Below are 17,215 nucleotides of genomic sequence, written 5' to 3'. Positions count from 1 at the left end.
AGAGAGAAGAGGGCCAAGGGCAGATCCATTTAAGAGGCAAGTGGGCCCCATAGGAAAGGCATACGAGAAGGGGTCAGAGATGTGGGAGGAAACACAGGCAAGAGTCAGAGGGGGACCCAGGGGAATGGCCAATGTGAGGCCCAGGAAGAGAGACAGCAACGCATCTGTGTCTGCTGGTACGGCCATCAGGTAGTCAGTGGTAACTCTGGTCAAAAGGATGTGAGTGGCGTGACAGTGAGAAGAGACTGGAGGGGCTGGGAGGAGTGGAAGGCAAGGCAGAGGAGATGGGAGTGGGGTAGGGGTGTGTAGCCTCTGAGGGAAGCTTCACTGTGAGTTGGGGGAAGGGTACACGCAGAGAGAGTGCATTTTGGGTGAAATGAAGGTGGCAGGAGGGAGGCTGGTGGCGAGTACAGGTGAGTCTGCAGGTTGCATGGAAGGTATGGAAAGGATCTTCTCCTGGTGCCTCTGCCAAGGGAAGGACAGGCCATGTCAGGGAAGGGATGGGGACACACAGGAGAACCATCTTGTGTTGAGGGACCCACAGTAGCGAGTCCCGCAAAGACAAGAGGCCATTTCAGAGTGGGAGACCAGGGATTAAAGTTTCTGAGGCTGATAATGAGATTTGGGGGGTGGCCAAGGGCATAGAGGGGACTGTCACTGGAATTGTAACACTGGAATGGTGTCAAGAAGCCAAGAAAGGCAGCACTGGGCACTGCAGCTCTGGGGACAGTGGCTGGAATTGGAGGGGGCACAAAGACCTGGCCCAGGACCAAAGGTCCTGAGTTATGGGGTGGTGCGAGGATTGGCACCTCCAGCCAGGTCCCAGGTCAAGGGCAGACTTCCTAGGCCTGGGTTTAGTAATTAAGAAAACCTGGGACTCACCGGGATCGCCTCTTCTTCCAGGCTTGCCACGCCGTCCAGGGGGGCCTAGACAGGAAAACAAGGACGGACTCATTAAGAAGGGAACCCAGTGAGCTTGGGCACAGCCTGCCTGCTGCCAGCACCACCGCATCACCACCCCCCAACCCACACCCATAACAGCAGCCTGGGGGCAGCCAGCTCACCACCTTGCTGGCTGGGGGAGGGGAGAGGAGTGGGGAGAAAGCTCCATCTCCTGCCCCTCCCTCCCCCCTGCTCCTCTGGATCCTCCCCTGTTGGCTGCGTTCTCATCCCTCACTCATTCATTTAGTTATTCAATTAACTGTTCATTATTTCATTCCCAAGTCCTTTCCCATTCAAAAAGGTTTACTACCTAGAAACTCTTGAGGCAGAAGAGTTTTGCCACTGAGAAACTTCAGACTTTCAAGAAAAATAAGGCTGAGGGTGGGAGTTAACTTACAAAAGCCCGGACAAATGCTTTTTAATATTCACTAAAATAAAACAACAGAGACAACGCACCACATAAAGACACTATCATGGCATCTCAAATGTTTAAACTCGGTGGTAACAGGCTCTATCCTATCCATCTACTTCCTTCCTTTTGCTCACTAGACCTTTTGGCACCTCTCTCCCCTCCCCCACAGCTCCAGGGAGCCGCTTATAAATTTCTTGTGATTTATTGCACATAATGTGCACTCCAATGCACATTCTTTTCCGTATCCAGTCTCATCCATACATTTTTGCACTTTCTGAATCTGATGCAGATCATCCTGCCTCTGCCTTCTGCCCCTCGGCCCATGTCAGCCCCCGAGACCTGAGTGACTGCGATGCTGAAGAGGAAGAGGGCTCTGGGTCGTGGAACCCAGAGCCTGGCGGCAGCAGGGCCCAGAGCACAGCTCGCCTGGCCTGGGAGTGGAGGGCTGAGGCCTCAGCCAGCGCGCCCTCATCCCGGCGCCGTTCCTGGAGCCCTGCTGCAAACCTCCCTGATGCTCCCTTGCCTTCCCCTCTCTGCCTCCGTTTTCACTCCCCGTTAGTCTAACTACCCCTGATTCTTCCTCCTGTTTTCCTTCTCTGTGCAGAAGTTTTAAAGCTTGATGTAGTCCAATTTGTCTATTTTTGCTTTTGTTACCTTTTTGACCTTTGAGTTAATTTTAACCTTTTAACCTTTTGAGCTAATTTTTGTATATGGTATAAGGTAAGGGCCCAACTTCATTCTTTTGCATGTGGGTATCCAGTTTTCTCAACAGCAATTGTTGAAGAGACTATCTTTTCCCCATTGTGTAGCCTTGGCGCCTTTGTCTAAAATCATTTGACCATATAAATGATGTACCCCTGAATTCTGGGAGTAGAAATTCATGCCAGTTACATAGCCCTTGACTTTTCCCGAGACCAGACAGAGACCTTGAGTTTTATGCTGGAATGGCTCAGGGCTGTGTTGATTAGCGAGGCTGAGATTCTGGCACCCCCATAACAAACAATAGCTCCTCACACCAGTGTAACAGCTTATGAAGAGCCTCCAGGTCAGTGATCTCAGCCAAGGCCTGCAACACCTGCAGTGCATGGACAACTGCCTTCAACACCTCCATGTGGGTGTCTCACCAACATCTCAGACCCCTCACGGCTAAACATGCATCCTGCTCTCCTCCCAGCTCCTTCATGGGGCTGACAGCGCCTGGAAACCTCGTGAGGCTGGCCGGTGTTTGGCCCGTTCTATCCAGGCACATCTGTTTTCAGGGTGAGCGAGGGTGTGGGAAGAGGGACCCCAATGGCACACCCAGCATCACGCTCCTTTGGTTGTAGGAGAGAAGAGGCCCAGCTTTCACTCACAAGGTCCAGCAAACTGGTCCCTGGCTTCTGTGCTCTCATCAGGCTATAAAAGGCCTGTGCTTGGCTCAGCAAGGTCGCTCACTCGCCCTGGGCCTCAGGCTGATGTATGGGGCATGGCAGGAAAGGGGCCCAAGAGTGGGAGAGTAAGCCAGGCTCTTCCTGGACATGAAAGCTAAAGCAGCGCCATGGTTTTCTAACGGTCATTACTGGGTACGACTGTAAAATTCTCCATCTGGGAAACTCAAGCCAGATGAAGACATTTACTGCCGCTGAGGTGGCTGAACTAATGGATTTTTCTGGGTGGGTCTCCTGGGTGGCATGGTTAGGCAGAAGGCCCAATGAGGAAGATGCTAGCAAGTGGGCAGCTGCCCAGGCAGGGTGGAGTGCCCCGCCTCCCAGGGCTTTTGGGGGAAGCTCCCAGCAGGCCTGGACTGGGTGGGGGTCCTGGGGGCTGCTGAGTGCACAGGGCCTGTGGGGCTGTAGCCCTGGCAGGCTGGACAGGACTCCCAACTGCAAGGGCTTAAGTAAAGGAGACTGAGGCTCGTGAATTCTCTGCAGGCCAACTCAAACCAGATCCTGGAGGCTTCTGTGTGAACAGCTCACAAACTGACAACTGGTCAACCCACTCTTCTAAGATTCAAACTCATTCAACTGTCTCCAAGATAATTCTATTGAGAGGCAACATGTCCAAACCCAAAATCATCTCCCAATTCTCCGTGTGCTCCCAACAGCGTTCTCTTCTCTCCTAGGTGTAGGTATGATCAGTACCCACAGAGCCAAGCCAGAAACCACCTGGGAGCTGTCCGAGGCATCCTCTTGCCCCACACTTAACTGAGACCCCTTCCTCCTTGGTGTCAGGCAAAGGCTGCCCCCACACTTAGCCTCTTCCACCCACCCTTCCTGCTGTGACTCGTTTGTCCTCCTCCTAACAGAAGGTAGTCCACTGCAGTGTGCAGTCCGCACCTTGTGCAGCCTAAGGTCCCTCCTTACCATTTCTTGGCAATCTCTTTAAAAGACTGTCAAATCTAACGAGATCCATGGCTTAGAAGAGATGCAAGACTATCTAATTTGATGGGCAAAGCTGCTGAGATGAAGGATACTTTCTCTCCTTTCTCCCTATGGCAGGTGATGGAGGTGGTGAGGCCTGCCAGGCTTGATCAAATAGAGGCCCTGGGAGCGGGGAATGCCAGAGCTGAGTCCCATGCTGACCACTAGGCTCCCTGTCTGCTGCTTTTGCAAGCAGGGAGGCCTTGCACACACAAGGCCTGGATTGTGGAACCTGTAGTGGGGAAGGCAGGAAGGACGGCCTTTCATAAGTTTCTAGATTGTCAGGTGCTGAGGGCCGGCCATGGGCAGCAGCCCTGGTTCAGCATCTATTAGGTGCCAGGCCAGCTACTCATCCAGCAAATATGAACTTGGAACCCTTTGTGCTCCAGGTCTCCTGTGGCTCATCCAAGGAGCTCATCTATTCCCTGCTCAGCCCTCTGAAGAAGATGCTGGTATGCCCTGTATAGAGGGGAACTCTGAGGCTTAAGTGAGGTGAAAAGATTTGCCTAAGGCCACACAGCTGGCGCCTTGAGGAGCCCTTCATCATCAGTCTGTGATTCTTAAGGTGCAAGGGCAGTTGTGCCAGATATGTCGAACCCCCAGGCAGGCAGCCTTGACAGTGGAAGGGGTGGCCACCCTGGGGCGAGCAGCAGGGCAGATGGGTTGTGGCCCTCTGGCATCTGGGCCAGGCCTGCAGCAGATTGATCTGGGCTCCCAGGGATAGCCTGGCCAGCTGGCTGCAGCTCAGATGTTCTCCGAACAAGCAAAACCAGGCTCCTGGCCTAGCAGTTTGCCTCAGAGCTTTCCGCTTCTTGGTTTTCTTCTGTTCCTTCCTTTCTACAGTGGCAGAATGTTTCCCACTTCTGGCACAGACTCAGACACTCAGGCTGCTCTGGAAGGCACCTGGGAGTCTGTCTTGATCGACCTGCTGATGTATAGATGGAGAAACTCAGGTCTTGCCCAAGGATGCTGCTGGAAAAACCGTCCCGGCTGGAGAGTCTCCAGGTGACGAAGACCAGCTCAGGCTGTTCTCACCTCTGTGTGACCCACACGGCTCTGGGTCAGGCGCTGGCAGCCATGGGGACGCTGGTGTTTCACAGTGGGTGCTGCCATGGTGGCACCTGCAAAGTTTCCTTCCAGAGGCTTTGAGCAACAGATACCAACAGGTGATGCTGGTGCAGAAGGGGAAAAGACATGACTGAAAGGAAGCTGTTTAACCTGGAGCAAGTTACTCAACCTCTCTGAGCTTTGGGTTCCCAATCCGTGAGGATAAAATTTTAGGGGTGATGGCAACTATACCTGCCTTGCAGAACTGTTAAACAGATGAGCTGGCAGCAGACACACCAGCTTGGGGGCACAAAAGAGGGGCCTATTTGGGACCCCAAGAAATAACTGGCTGCAGGCGCCTCTGGGCCATTAGAATCTGGGGACGTGATGTACATTGGTTATGTGCTTCCCAAGGTGGGTGAAGCCTGAGACAGGGCAGCTATATTTCAGTATAGCTCAAGTACGGTATAGAGGGCAGGGTTTGAGTCCAGAGGCTGGCTAAGCCCTCATTACACCCTGACCTTGAGCCCACAGGGGCAGGGACAGTCTGGAGCTTTTCCAGGTCCCTAATCACAGTCTGTCTGTGGACCTAGGGATCAGGATGCCCGGGCTGAGTGGTCTGGGAATGAGATTTCTCAAAGAAATCCTGAGGTTTCAGGCATCGCATGGGCTGGTGAGGGCTCCAGCTTGCTGCTAAATGACTCTTGTGACAACTATCTGCACATTAAATAACTCCAGGGAGGATGATGCTTTTCTCAAGCACTATTCGAGGCCAGACAAACTGGAACCATTTCTAACTGATAAAAATCTCATCTCTGGTTGGGCTGGAGCCCTCATGTCACTGACCAACTCCAAAGGGGGCCTGAACGCCAACAGGCTCCAGGGAGGCCTGAGCAGTGAGGACCTGGTTCTTGCAGTGGTGGTCTCCCTCAATCCTTCCCGGCACCTCCCTCCCCTGAGGATACCTCCTTCAGCAACGCTTGCTTTATTGCTGTCCTCTCACAACCCTGGGGCCAACCGGGGGACAGCCTGCCCAGGCCCCTCCCTCTCCCTCTTCCCCTGGCTCCAACAGTCACTCAGCAACCCACCCCCTCCCCGCCCAAACCCCAGCCCCTGCTCCTCCCTCCTGCCAGCCCCTAAGGGCAGGAGCTTTTGTGCAATTTATCTAATTGAATCTATACTCAGTTCTGAAAAATGCTTTAAACCCTCTCCATACTTTTTTCTCTAAAGATTGGGGAAACTGAGGCTCAGAGAAGTCAAGAAAGGCTTTTTTATAACTTTTAAAACTTTTTTATCTTTTTGAGCAAAGAACGATTCCAGGTGCCTTTTACAGTCTTCCAGGGAATTGAAAAATTTTCCATTAAGAGAATTTTTTTTGTGTGGCTGCATTGGGTCTTCGTTGCTGTGCGTGGGCTTTTCTCTAGTTGCGGGGAGCAGGGGCTACTCTTCGTTGCCGTCCGTGGGCTTCTCATTGCGGTGGCTTCTCTTGTTGCGGAGCACGGGTTCTAGGCATGCTCAGTAGTTGTGGCTTGCGGGCTTAGTTGCTCCGCAGCATGTGGGATCTTCCTGGACCAGGGATCGAACCTGCGTCCCCTGCATTGGCAGGCGGATTCTCAACCACTGCACCACCAGGGAAGTCCAAGAGAATTTTGTAAAGACCAAAATGAATGGAAATCCGAAGGTGCAACGTCTGGTGAATACGTCAATGAATCAGAACTTCCCAGCCAAGCTGTAACAGTTTTTGCCTGGTCATCAAAGAAACATGCAGTCTTACCTAGAGGGGTGGGATAGGGAGGGTGGGAGGGAGATGTAAGAGGAAGGAGATATGGGGATATATGTGTATGTATAGCTGATTCACTTTGTTATAAAGCAGAAACTAACACACCATTGTAAAGCAATTATACTCCAATAAAGATGCCAAAAAAAAAAAAAGAAACATGCGGTCTTGCATTATCCCGATGGAAGATCATGCGTTTCCTTATTGACACTTTTCATCGAGTGTTGCTTTCAGTTGGTCTAGTTGGGAGCCGTACCTGTTGGAATTAATCGTTTGGAAGGAGCTCATAATAGAGGATTCCCTTCCAATCCCACCATATTCACAACACCACCTTCTTTGGATGAAGACCTTTATTTGGTGTGGTTGTTGGTGGTTCATTTCACTTGCTCCACGATCTCTTCCATTCCACATTATTGTACAGTATCCACTTTTCATTGCCCGTCACAATTTGTTTTAAAAATGGAATGTTTTCATTACGTTTAAGTAGAGAATCGCATGTGGAAATACACTCAAGAAGGTTTTTTTTCGCTTAACTTACGTGGAACCCAAACATCAAAGTGATTGACACAACCAAGCTGGTGCAAATGATTTTCAGCACTTGATTTGGTTATTTTGAGTATGTTGGCTCTCTCCCATGTGGTGTAACGTTGATTGTTCTCAATTAATGTCTCAATTTGATCGCTATCAACTTCAAATTCAACTGGTCTACCTGACCGTGGAGCATCGTCCAGCGAGAAATCGCCACGAGACTTTGCAAACCAGTTTTGACACGTTCCATCAGTCACAGCACCTTCTCAATACACCGCACAAATCTTTTTTTTGCATTCTAGTTGCATTTTTACCTTTCTTGAAATAATAAAGCATAATATGCTGAAAATGTTGCTTTTTTTGTTCCATCTTCAATATTAAAATGGCTACACAAAAATTCACCAATTTTGATAAGTTTTAAAAAAAATGCACAGATATGACAGCTGTCACAATACAATCTAACAAAATTGTTTTGAATGAAGTTAAAGACAACTAAGCGCTACTGGCTAGAGCCATCTTATGGAAAAAACAGAGCGAAATTTTGGCCAACCCAAATATTTTATTTTTTTAAGCCTAAAAGCCCTTCATGTGAGCTTTGGTTTCCATGAGAATTCCTCGTAACCTACATGTTAAAAGTCCAGTCAGAAGGTCCTAGAAAAGAGCAAGTGAGGCCTTCAGAGCATGGCCAGCACGCTGGTGGACATGGACTTAGGAAGTGACCCTCAGGGAAAAGCTGGCCACTCAGCTTATCCCACCCATTCCAAGGCAACTTGACCCTAAGGGCGCTGGACCCAGGCCTCCCACTCCTGCGAACAGGAGAACAGAGCTCTGCTGAGGGAAGGGCATGCCAGATCCCAGAAGGGCCTAGGGTACTTTCACTTCCGCATCCAGGAAATAAGGGAAGCAAGTGGGCACTAGCGTGACCAACTATCCCAGTGTGCTCAGGACTGAGGGGTTTCCTGGGCCTTTTGGTGCTAAAACTGGGACAGTCCCAGGCAAAGCAGATGGTTGGTCACTTCAGTGGGCAGCCTGTGAGCAAGGAGGCTCTCCACACTGCCCCATCTCCCACTGCTCCCCCCTCACTCCCCACCTACACCCCCTGCCACACGGCCTTCTTTCTGCTTCTCAAGCCAGCCAGGCCGGTCCTAGCTCAGGGCCTTTGCACCAGCTGTTCCCTCTGTCCTGGGGCTCTCCTCGCATGGCTGGGGCTATTCTGCATGGTGGACTCTTTGTTGAGCTTCCTGGACACCTTCACTGATCACCCTCTCTGGCATGTTTTCTTGTTTTATTTTCTTCCAGTCACTTATCTCTAGCAAAATTACCTGGTTTATTTATTTGCTTTTTAGTGTTTATGGTTTCTCTCTCCTCACTAGGATGTCAGCGCCCTGAGGATAGGGCTCCTGTGTGCTGGTTCATGGCTATCGCCTGATAGGTAATAGTGACACATGGGTTGGTGCTAAACAAATGGTCAGAGCATGAATGAACTCTGTTCTGGTGGTAGGAGGGCACCAAGGTGTCACTGATGAGGTACCTGCTGCCATCACCTGCTGGCACCTCACATAATTCTTGCAGCAGACCCATGAGGCAGGGACACCAGCGTCCCTGTTACAGAGTGGGAGAGGGGTTGCCCAAGGTCAAGTGGCCCCGCAGCTCGGGCTCCTCTGCTGCCCGCTGACAGGACTTTAAGTTCTGAGGAAGCTGCTCCAGCTTCACTGACCACACACCCCAGAGCAGCCAAGAGGCTGAGTGGAAAAGTTCTGCGGAGGCCCCTGCTGGGCTGCTCCCAGCATCCTGGCCCGTGAAGCCCCACACAGTTCCCTGCACTATTGACTCACACTCCCAAGGGGCCCAAGTGAGTCACCATTTGTTTTTCTTGACCTCCAGGGCCAGGGCAAGGACCACGGCTCCCACTGGAGAGTGTCAGCAGTCAAGAGCTGGGTCTGAGTTCCCTGGCCCTTGTCCACTGAAGACAGGCTGCTAGGGGGTGACTCTGCCGTCTTCCTGCTCCTCCTTCCCTAGTAAAGCAGTGGCTCCCTGTCCTTCAGCCACTGGCCCCTTATGGGGGCCTGGGGGTCCCATGGCCCTCCCCGCACACTCAAACGCTGGGGTGTGGGCAGGCCCATGTGCTCCAACATCTGCAGTTCTTTATCCTGGCCCTGGAAGGGGCGGCACACTGTGTCCAGCAGTGTTATGAGCAGCATAATTCTTTTAAACAGCTTTACTGGGATATAATTCACATACCATATGAACCACCCAATAGTTTTTGGTATATTACATTATATTTTAAAAAATGTTAATATTTTTTTAAAATTGTGATAAAATATACATAAAACTTAGCATCTTAACCATTTTGAAGAGTACAGCTCAGAGGACTTCCCTGGTGGTGCAGCGATTAAGAATACGCCTGCCAATGCAGGGACACAGTTTCAATCCCTGGTATGGGAAGATCCCACTTGCTGTGGAGCAACTAAGCCCGTGCACCACAGCTACTGAGCCTGTGTGCCACAACTACTGAAGCCCACGCGCCTAGAGCCCGTGCTCTGCAACAAGAGAAGCCACCACAATGAGAAGCCCTCGTACTGCAACGAAGAGTAGCCCCCGCTCGCTACAACTAGAGAAAGCCTGCGCACAACAACGAAGACCCTATGGAGCCAAAAAAAAAAAAAAAAGTACAATTCAGTGGTATTAAGTACTTTCACACTGTTGTACGACCATCCCTATCATCCCTACCTCCATAGCTCTTTTCATCTTGTAAAACTGAAACTCCATACCCATGAAACAATAACCCTCTATTCCCCCTCCCCCAGTCCCTGGAAACCACCAGTCTCCTTTCTGTCTCTATGAATTTGCCTACACTAGGTACCTCATATGAGTGGAGTCATGTAGTGTTTGACCTTTTGTGTCTGGTTTATTTCACTTAGAATAATGTCTTCAAGTTTCATCCATGTTGCAGCTTGGTTATAGACTGAATATTTGTGTCCTCCCAGAATTCATATATCAAAATCCTAACTCCCAATGTGGCAATGGTATTAGGAGATGGGGCCTTTGGAAGGTGACTAGGTCATGAGGGTGGAGCCATCATGAATGGGATTAGTGCCCTTATAAAAGAGACCCTAGGGAGTTTCCTCATACCTTCTGCCATGTGAAGATACAAGAAGATGGCCATCTATGAACAGAAGTGGGTTCTCACCAGATACCACTTTTGGCAGTGCCTTGATCTTGGACTTCCCAGCTTCCAGCACTGTGAGAAATAAATATTTGCTGTTTAAGGCACTCAGTCCATGGTATTTTTGTCATAGCAGCCTGAACGGACTAAAGCAAGCATGGAGCAGGACTTCATTCCTTTTTATGGCTGAATATTCTTCCACTGTTCACCATTTTGTTTATCCATTCATTTGGTGATGGACACTTGGGCTGTTTCCACCTACCCTGATGCTTCAGTGAACACTGATGTACAAGTATCTCTTTGAGTCCCTCCTTGCAATTCTTTTGGGTATATATCTAAGAGTACAATTGCTGGGTCACATGGTAACTCTGTTTAGCTGGGCAGCATTTTTCATTTCTAGCAGAAAAAAGGCTTGCCCTGTGCTTGGTGTTCCTGTTCATTCCTGGTCTCCTTGGGAGAAGATAGCCCTCCTCTCCCTCTCTGTCTTTCTGGGATCATAGGCCATGCCCTACCAGGCTGTCTTCCCGAGCAGCTGTGGAAGGGTATAAAACTCAAAAGACTGATTTCATCCCCTGTACCTTTGTAAACAAGACAGACAGGGTCCCTACCATCACAAAGCATGTTTTCTAAAGAAGAAGGATTGTATTTGTGTCTTAGAAATTCTGCTTTCACTAGTATGGCCTGGAGCAAGCCAATCCCTGCCTCAGAGTGTCTGTCTCCTCACCTTTGGACTGGAGATAGTGACCCCAGGTCCTAAGGTCCTTTGAGATAACACATGACATTTAACCTCTCAGACCCTCAGTTTCCTAGGCCCCAAATGGGGATTTGAATACCCAGTCCTCAGTCTGTCACTCAGGTAGTCATTCCCAAAACATCCACTGGAGGCCCTGCAGGCACTGGGAATCCCGTGATGGACCCGGCATGGGTCCTGTCTCTGGTTTCTGTGGTCCAGAGATACTGGCCCACTGAGGCGCTAACCATGACACAGTGTGACAGGGTGGGGACTGGCTACGTCGCCAGTGGGACCACCCCATGACACGCTGTCCCTGCAAGCTCAGGTGTGCTCATGCCATCATTGTGCCACTCTCCATCTGTAAGGACCTTCTCTGTGCCTGGAAACCAACCTCTCCAGGACCTGCTCGACTGTCCCCTCCTCCCCACAGCTGTCTGGAGTCAAAGGAGGCTGGACAGGTCTGCTCCCTGGCTGGCTGGAGGACGTTGGGGGTGGAGGATGTTGGACTTATGTGGCACTACCTGAGAGGGAGGCACTGGTGGGCAGGGGCCTGTGGGCTGGGGCAGCTGAAAGCGGGGTGTGGGCAGGCCAGCTGTGCACAGCCATCAGGACTCCTAGGCTCACCTGGTCCCCAGGGCCCCTGGCTGTGGGGACACTGGGGACTCCCTGGGACCATCTCCCATCTATTCAGATGCCACAGTCTGGCCAGAGAGGCCTGGTGTCCTCAGACACAAGTGGCCCCTTTCTTTCCCTCCCTAGGTTCTGTGCTGCTCTGGCTGGGGCTGGCCTTATCTGGAGGGTGGCCCCTGGGTAGGGCATGCAGGAGCCCTGCCTGGGAAGCTGGAAGTCCCCTGCTGAGAGTGGCAGCTCCCATACACAGGCCCCAGGTCCTGCCTACAGCTCCAGGTCAGACTTCTGCCGTGGGGAGACGTCACCACCACTTTGGCTGTTCCCAGAGCTCTGGAGCAGGGTATTGGAATGCCGTGGGAGGAAGGTGGCTCCTGCTTGTGGACCTGCAACATGCCAGGCATTGTGCTCAGGGCTGTACAGGTGTTCACTCTTCTGTTCTGCTCAGCACCCCTGCCAGGGAGGTGGTATCTACCCTACCCTACAAATGGAGTACAAGAGAAGGGACTTGTCCCAAGTCATACACCTGGTGTGTGGCAGAGCTGGGATTCAAACCCTGCTGTGTCCAATTCCAAAGCACTTGCCTTTTTTCTTTCTTTCTTTCTTTCTTTTTTTTTTTAAAGGAAAAGAACTAGGACTGCCTGGGGCTTCTCCCCTCTATCCAGATGCCATCGTCTGGCTAGAGACGCAGACACAAGCAGCTCCTTTCCCATCCTAGGTCTGGTACTGCTCTGTGGGTGCAGGAGGGCCGGGTCACCCTCCAAAGTGCTCAGGGGTCCTCGGCCCCACCCTTAGTTTCAAATTCAGTGGCGCTGGAGTGATCGAGAATTTGCATTTTTAGTAAGTTCCCAGGGGATGTTGTTGCTGCTGGTCCAGGAAACACACTCAAAACCCAACTGTTTTCTTTCTCTCTCTCTTTAAATATTTTCTTTCTTCCGAAAGACTTCAAGCCTTGTACTTTCCACATTACCTTCTGTGTGCTCAGGGGATGGGGGGTTGGAGCCAAGCTGTGAGTTTACAAAACCCAAGGAACACCAGTTCTGGGTTCATAAACCACCAGCAATGATTTCCACTACAACCACCACCGCCACTACTACTAGGACTACTGCAGTGCACACTCACTTAGAACTTACTGTGTACCAGGTGGCGTTCTGAGCTCTGTCATGTCAATCCTCCTGTAATTCTCACAGCCACGCGTCATCTCATTCTGTTGAGGAGAAAACTGGACCCAGAGGGGGCAAGTCACTGGCTTGGGGTCACACAGTATCAGTGGCAAGGTCAGGACTTGGCCAGGTGGTCTGGTGCCAGAGATCACACTCTGAGCCACAGACTATTCCGCCTCAGGATTAGATGAGGTGGGACAGAAGCTCCTCACCACTCCTAGTAGAAACTGGCTGAATGGCCTAAACCAAAGTCCTTATCCCCTGCCCCACCAATTCTCCATCTGAATTCCCAGTCTCTGTGAACAGCAACACCATCCACCCAGTAACCCCCAGGAATGTGGGTGGATCCATCCCATTCACACTTCCTGAGCACCGCCTCCAAGTACAAACGACGACAAGCCTACTGGCTGACCATGTCTTGGCCTTGTCCTGGCATTTTACGTGGATTACTGTGCGCCACACAACAACTCCATGCGGTGGGTGCTATTATGCCCATTTTACAGAGCCAAGAGGTTAAGGAACACGCCCCAAATGACAGAGTCAGAAGAGAAAGAACCCGAGTCTGCCCCTCTCTGTCCCCACCAGGTCTGGTACCAGCATATCTCCCTGGGTCAACGGTCACAGCCTCCTCCGTGGCTCCCTTGTTTGATTTCATTCTCTGCCCCACAGTCAGTGCAGTCCTTCTAAACCACAAATCTGATCATGCCACTTCCTTTAAAGCCTTTCACAGGCTTTCCACTGACCTTGAGCCACAGTCTGAGCTCTTTGGCCAAGGCCCTTCCAGGTTGAGCCAGACTTCCCTCTTTGGCCTGCTCTGCCCATCCCCTACTTGTCCTCCATACATCACTCCTGGCCCGGAACACACCACAGCCCCATGTGTTGCTCATGTCTCCAATGTCATTTCTCCCATTACTTGCCAGAATAACTCCTACTCATCCTTCAAGACCCAACTAAGACATGGACCCTCCCCTGGGAAGCCTTCCTGGCTGCCCACCCTTGGGCCAGGGGTATTTACTTGCTTCAGCACTTAGTGCACTGGGATGGAGCTGTCTGCCCAGCTCTCTTTCTCTCTCTGCTAGACTGTGAGCCCCACAAAGTGGAGACCATATTCAATTTGCCTTGGTGCTCCTGGCCCTGGCTCAGGCCAAATCCAGTTAAACTGGACTAAGGTGGATGGTCACCAGCGGCAATGCAAAGAGGCTCTGGACGCTAGGGTGTCCATCAGCAGCTTGTCTCCGGGTCTGATCTTTGCTGGGCATTGGGAAAGGGAAAGATGTGATCTTGTCTCCTTTATTATTTAGCACATGTGCCTCACCCTCTCTGCCCGCTGGGGTAGGAAAACACCCATTGATGAACCAAGGGCAAGCTGCCACAGTCTTTCTAGCTGGGGCTGTTGGAAACCACTTGGCGCAGATTTAGCCCTAGTAAACTGCTCTTAACCACTCTCTGAGGAGATCCATGAGCCCCCAGATAATTAGCCGCATGTGTGTGGGAGACAGGTCTATTTTTTCCCAAGGATTTATGAGAAGGGGGAGTATTCTCATTGACCTCCATTTCAGGAAAGGCCTCTTTCTGGAACTCTTGCCGAGTGTTCCATCAACAGTACAGCACATATGCTTGCAGTAAGCCTGCTTGACATCATCATACCCAGCATATGTTTCTTGTCTTATACGCATTTTAGCACTTGCTTTGGGGACTGTATGTATTTCTGAGGGTCCCTAAACAGAGCTCCGAATGAAGCACTTATAATTCATCCTTCATGAATGTCACCACTGCTCTTTCTAAACATATTTGGAAGTGGATTCAAAGTTTATTTAGAGAAAAAAAATTTTTTTAGTAGACAGAGAGTGTTTGTGAATTCTCCTCCGGACCTCCTCCCCCTAGGGACCTTGGGAACAACTCCTTCAGCTCACAGACACTGACATCCTCAGAGGAGATCGTGAACGTGTGAACATGGGCCGTCTGTCTGCCCAGGCATTTCTCCAGTTCCTCCTCGGTTTATTCACCTGTTATGCTGTTTCTCCCTCCATCCAATTTCTTCCTTTCCTTCTACTCATGTGCTCATCCATATATCCCGCTGTAGAAAAACTACTCACTACATAGTTCTGAGTGAATGAAAGACTTTATTCACCCAGACAATCAAATATTCACCTAAATATTTGTTCATCTATTCACACATCTGTTAAGTTATCCATCTCTGTTTCAGTCATCCTTTTGATCACCCATCCTTCCATCCACCCATCCATCCATCCATCTATCTGTCTATCTGTCCATCCAACATTAACCCACTCTGTGCCAGGCACTGGGGATACTCAAATAAATACATCTCGTTCTTGTTCTTGCGCAGCTCACGAGGAGCTGGGGGATGATATGCAAACAGCCAATTACAGCCCAGCATGGGAAATGATCTTAGAGAGATGTGCAGGCGCTGTGGGGGTCTGGGGAAGGAGCATGGATGCCTGGAAGCAGGGCTGGCACAGAAGCAGAGATAAAGCCATCCACAAATGGAAAGCCTGCCCGCCCTGCCTATAGCCCAGAACTAATGAGGTGGCAGCTTGGGGTGAGTGGAGTCAATAGCCCCTCTAAGGCTTGAAATTCCACCTCTGCCTTGCAGATATTTTCTGTCAGAAACAGACTTCTTGATGGGGCCCACTCAGATTTATCACTCTCTAGTGATCTTGCATCCCCATTCTGCAGAGGACAACCAGGGACTCAGGAGAGGGGACAGGCAGAGAAAAAGCAGCAGAACCTCCATATCAGAGTCTGAGGACTGGCGGACAATCCCTGGAGGCTGCTGCAGCTGTTGGCCATTGGGTAGCCCTCAGGACAGCACCAGCCACTGGCCTATCTGCTCCCACTTTGAAAGCTTCCATGGTGCTTGGGACCTGGGCCTGATCATTTGGGATCAGGGCTCTCCCTGTACACCATGTGTCCCAGAGTTAAACAGAAACCCCTGGCAGGTAAGTTGTGCTCCCTCTCTGGGAAGCAGAGACCTCAAAGGACCCCTCAAACCCTGATATTTTAGCACCTCCCTTCTCCTGTTCCCATGCCAAGGGCTGAGAACAAGGACCTTGCTTGCAGAGCAGGGACCATGCCTAGCAAATTCTAGGCTCTGGCCAGGCCTTAGGCTCTGGAACCTGCAGAGAGTGGCCATGGTTCAACAACCATCATGGGAGCTGGACTGACCGACACTGCCTCACCTGGGTGACGATGGCAGGGCCCTCCACAGGGTAGGGCAGTCCCTCTGCCCTCTCTGGCTGAGGGCTCCCCCTTCATCACAGGTTCATCTTCCATGCCTCCCTCTTCCACACACACCCATTCAGTTATAAGTCCTGCCCATGGTCTCTGTAATCCCTGTCAAATGGGCCCTCTCAGCCTCACTGCCTTCAACCATCTGCAGCAGCCTCCTCATATGGCCTCCCTTCCTCCAGGCTGGCTTCCCCATCTGACCTCTTCCCTGGTCCCCTCATCCAAGGCACCTTTCTAAATCTGGGCATGCCACTCTTCCCTAAGAGAACAAAATCAAAGCCCATGGCAACTTCCTTAGCACAGAAGCAGGATGGTAAAAAGAGATCTGGGTTCAAATTTTGCTCTCTCACATACTATCCAGTGAGCTTGGGTAACTCTGGGCCTCAGTTTCCCCATCTGTAAAATGGACATATTGATACCTTTCTCACAAAGCAGTTTTTGTTAGAATTATGGCTGTAATATAAAGTAAAGCTTTTTCCCAAAACAATGCCTCAGAAAGGAAGGAGTCATTTTATATTCAAGTCTTTACAGAAGTCTTTCATTTTATATGGTGTGTGTTCAATAATTTATTAAAAAAAATAACAACAAAGTACCATTTGGTGAAAACACACAACCTAAACCAATCCTAATCAACATTAGTTCTAGATGCTTATAGAGGTAACCCAAGGGATCTATTTAAAAAAAAAAAAAAAGAATCCAGGTATTTAAGGATGGGAGATGGAATGTATACATTTATCTCTACTACTTCCAGAAACCTGAGCTCCAAGGGCAAACAGGTCAGGAGAGGAAATACTAGCAACAATATTTAGGAACCTGGGAAGTAGACAAATGAGGGATTACTGCCTGTGCAGAAATGGGACAGCCAATATATATATATTTTAAACATCTTTATTGGAGTATAATTGCTTTACATTGTTGCGTTAGTTTCTGCTGTATAACAAAGTGAATCAGCTATATGTATACATATATCCTCATATCCCCTCCCTCTTGCGTCTCCCTCACACCCCTCTAGCTGGTCATAAAGCACCGAGCTGATCTCCCTGTGCTATGTGGCTGCTTCCCACCAGCTATCTATTTTACATTTGGTAGTGTATATATGTCAATGCCACTCTCACTTCGTCAGCCAATATTTTAAGACAGGATTGGGGACACCTCAAGGGCAACCCAACCTA

The 17,215-nt window shown here is 50.4% G+C and overlaps 1 protein-coding gene across 1 annotated transcript in view; it reads right to left on the bottom strand.

The window, feature by feature from the left end:
- COL23A1 (collagen type XXIII alpha 1 chain) overlaps nt 1–17,215 on the bottom strand; it is a 320,111-nt gene that overhangs the window by 66,612 nt on the left and 236,284 nt on the right. Inside the window, exon 2 of the mRNA XM_024745644.1 lies at nt 883–927. Coding sequence (XP_024601412.1) covers nt 883–927 — 45 coding nt within the window. The remainder of the gene's footprint in view (nt 1–882; nt 928–17,215) is intronic.

This window comes from Neophocaena asiaeorientalis, unplaced genomic scaffold (assembly GCF_003031525.2).
Source record: "Neophocaena asiaeorientalis asiaeorientalis breed wild unplaced genomic scaffold, Neophocaena_asiaeorientalis_V1.1 scaffold292, whole genome shotgun sequence".
NCBI lineage: Eukaryota > Metazoa > Chordata > Mammalia > Artiodactyla > Phocoenidae > Neophocaena > Neophocaena asiaeorientalis.
This window is presented reverse-complemented; position numbering and strand designations above follow the sequence as displayed.